This window comes from Citrus clementina, unplaced genomic scaffold (assembly GCF_000493195.1).
Source record: "Citrus clementina cultivar Clemenules unplaced genomic scaffold, Citrus_clementina_v1.0 scaffold_8, whole genome shotgun sequence".
Classification (NCBI taxonomy): domain Eukaryota; kingdom Viridiplantae; phylum Streptophyta; class Magnoliopsida; order Sapindales; family Rutaceae; genus Citrus; species Citrus x clementina.
Window position 1 is genome coordinate 8,496,842 of NW_006262022.1, and position 3,171 is coordinate 8,500,012.

At 30.3% G+C, this 3,171-nt stretch overlaps 1 protein-coding gene across 1 annotated transcript in view; it reads left to right on the forward strand.

Moving 5' to 3' along the window:
* The first annotated feature begins 2,259 nt into the window (after nucleotides 1–2,259).
* The window catches only part of LOC18034801 (sodium/proton antiporter 1), a 19,578-nt gene continuing 18,666 nt past the window's right edge, over nucleotides 2,260–3,171 (forward strand). The window contains exons 1-2 of the mRNA XM_024179750.1: nucleotides 2,260–2,322; nucleotides 2,448–2,576. Of these exons, the coding sequence (XP_024035518.1) occupies nucleotides 2,275–2,322; nucleotides 2,448–2,576 (177 nt within the window). The 5' untranslated portion in view covers nucleotides 2,260–2,274. The remainder of the gene's footprint in view (nucleotides 2,323–2,447; nucleotides 2,577–3,171) is intronic.

Genomic DNA, 3,171 nt, shown 5'->3' on the forward strand with positions numbered 1-3,171 from the left:
AAATATCTTGTTGAGAGTTTATGTATGTATCAAAACCTTGGAGTAAATAAATTTAAATAATATAAAATGTTTATTTTAGTTATTAGTTATTATATAAATACAACTAAAAGTATTTTATATATATGATTATATATGTGTAAATAAATTTTATTCAATATCATGTTCAATTCAATCATTTATATTCTTACAACTGTTTAATAGTAAGATTTACCGAACATACATACAACTGCTTTTAAATGTCAAATTACTTTTAAAAGTAAATTTTAGTAAACATTTAATTGAATCTCTTTCCAACTAATTACATTACTTTTAAAAGTAAATTTTAGTAAACATTTAATTGAATCTCTTTCCAACTAATTATTTTTATAGTATATTTAATAATAATTATTTTGAAAAGTACAATATTACCAAACGGGCCTTGCATGAAAAAAGACAAACGGGTCTTGGACAAAAAAAAGATAAGTGAATTTGAAAAAACTGCGAGTACCGTAGCACGGACATTTACTTTTTACTATTGTGCGTTTTCTTTGGGCTTCACGCCTTTTTGAAACTTCCCACCATCTTCGCGGGATACATGGCGCCAAATCAAAGTTTTGCATCATCAAGTCTACCTATAGCACAATTGATCAAACTAAAGAGACAAACTTGAAATCAAGAATAAGAATATCAGGTGAGGGACTACTACTTTTATATTTGAGGAAGAAACACGAGGCATTGTTTTTCTGGTGTCAAACTATTGAGTTGTTTAAGTGGAAATGAAGTTGTTTTTTTGCTTAAGTGCCGGCTCCAGATTGGCCGTCAGTTGCTGCAGGGCAATGGTGAAAAGTTATTGAATTGTTATATCAGTGTCTATTTGTTCATGGAGTATTGAGTTGAAGTGTATGCAGCAGGTCCTGGTTGGTTCTTAATTGTTAATAAGTGAATTGGATACAGAGCCGGCTCAATTATATTTGGGACCTTAGTTAAATAGTTTTAATTAGTTCTTCTTAAAATTTATAATATATATATATATATATATATATATATATATATATATATATATATTATTAATTCAAAATCAATTTTTTAAACACTCTAAAATGTAAAATTATTAAATAAAATTCTATTCTACTGTTGTTAATCCATGAAATTTTAATTCAATTATAATATTTCCACTTATTTTTTTAACTCAAATTTTATCTTTTTTTTTACTACTCCTTTTCTAAATTAAATGAATTTTTCTATTCTTCTATTCTCTAAAGTTTTTCGATATAGTTTAATTTCAAAATAGATAAAACAAGCACACACAAAAAAAGTAGATGAATAAAAGAATATATTAAAAAAGAAATAAGAACAAATAAATAACACAACTAATTAAGAGAATAATAAAAAAATAAAATCTGAAATTTGAGATGAAATTATAAATTAACATATGTTTATATTAATTGTTTGAAAATTTGAGTAATGATCAATAGTCATAGAAATAGAGAGAACTATTAGATTTTTTCTTTTTCTTCTTGAGTGGAAAGTAGAGGAAGCAGGATTTTTTCCCTCTCTCTCTTTCTTTCTCTCAAACACCAAGAACATATCATGTTTTGATTGTTGGAGGAAAAATTTAATGGATAAGTAATAAAATGTGGGGCTTTTATAGAGGTTTAAAATGAATATAAAACTTTTGAAATATAACATATTAATTCTAACAATGAAATAGAGAATTTGTAGGATTGAAACTATTAATTTATCGGTTTTGTAGAAATTAAAACTACTAACTTTTGAAATATAACATATTAATTATAACAATAAAATAGAGAATTTATAGGATTGAAACTATTAATTTATCGGTTTTGTAGAAATTAAAACTACTAAGTACTACATTAAATAAACTTTATAGGAGTTTGATAGTTTATTTAAGAAAAGATAATTGCAAAATAATAATAAATTAAATGAATAATAATGACTTTTAAATTCACTTTCCCCTTTTATATACAAAATAATCATTTTGTGGAGCCTTCATGTAAAGTGGGACGCTAAACGACCACCTAAATTGCGTAGAGGTCGAGCAATTGGATATCACTGTGAATAATGTTGTTATCATTTATGTTGCATCTTTTGTCTTCCTGCCGGATGTATTGCTTCATATTGGCCCCTTTAGGTTGTAATCAGAAACCGGCATCATCATTTGGAGCACGTGTGATCCTTTTATGTTCACTTGAGGAAACAAACTCAATTGATTTTGAAGCCACTTACCAACCAAAGACTGATTTGCTGAAGGCTCTTGCAGTTTTTGCAGCAGCTATGACGGGGGCAGTTGCATTTGACCACTCATGGGTTGCCGCCAATCAGGTTTATCTTAATCTTGTTTCCAGGTTCAGACTGCTTAGATATATCTGAGTAGAAAAAGCGCGCATATTATTTTCAGTTGGTGTGGTGACATGTTTTAGTTGATCTGATCGGATTTCTCTATATAGGATCTTGCGATGGCGCTGTTATTTGGAATTGGATATACAGGGATCATTTTTGAAGAGTCTCTGGCTTTTAATAAAAGTGGAGTGGGACTATTGATGGCTGTGAGCCTATGGACAGTGCGAAGCATTGCAGTAAGATTCGTAATTTATACTAACCAATTGAAATTACTTCTGGGGCGATAATTGATCACTTAGCTGCTTACTCGTCATAGTCCCTCTTACTATCTATTGCTTTCATGTGTACCAAAACTTTATATATCTGTTGTTGCAGGCAAGTAAGCTGCTGTTCTTTGTTTTTGCTGCTGCTAGCACTCTAAGTTTCAGCTTTTCTTCAGCTTGTGATCTTCGTTTTCTTTATGTCTTCTTCGCTGCTTGACTTCTTTATGGCTTCTTTACTGCTCTGCTTCCTTCTTTCTCGCTCTGCTTTCTTGGCGCCTCCATGTTCCCTTCTTTCTTCCTTTTTTCCCTTCTCCCCCGTGTCCCTTCATCCTTAGCCTTTTACAGTGTTATTTTCATGATTACGCCAAGAACAGTTATATATATTACACTTTTCCAGCACCTATTTTTAACCGATATTATCCATGACAATAACAACCTGACTTAGTGAATTCACTACCAGTAGCCCCCCCCGTTGTATCATATTAGAAAGAAAATATAATACAATGTTTTGACAGTTGTTAACGAAAGTGTCACAATCAAAAACGCATCGTGAGTCCGCCAGAGACAA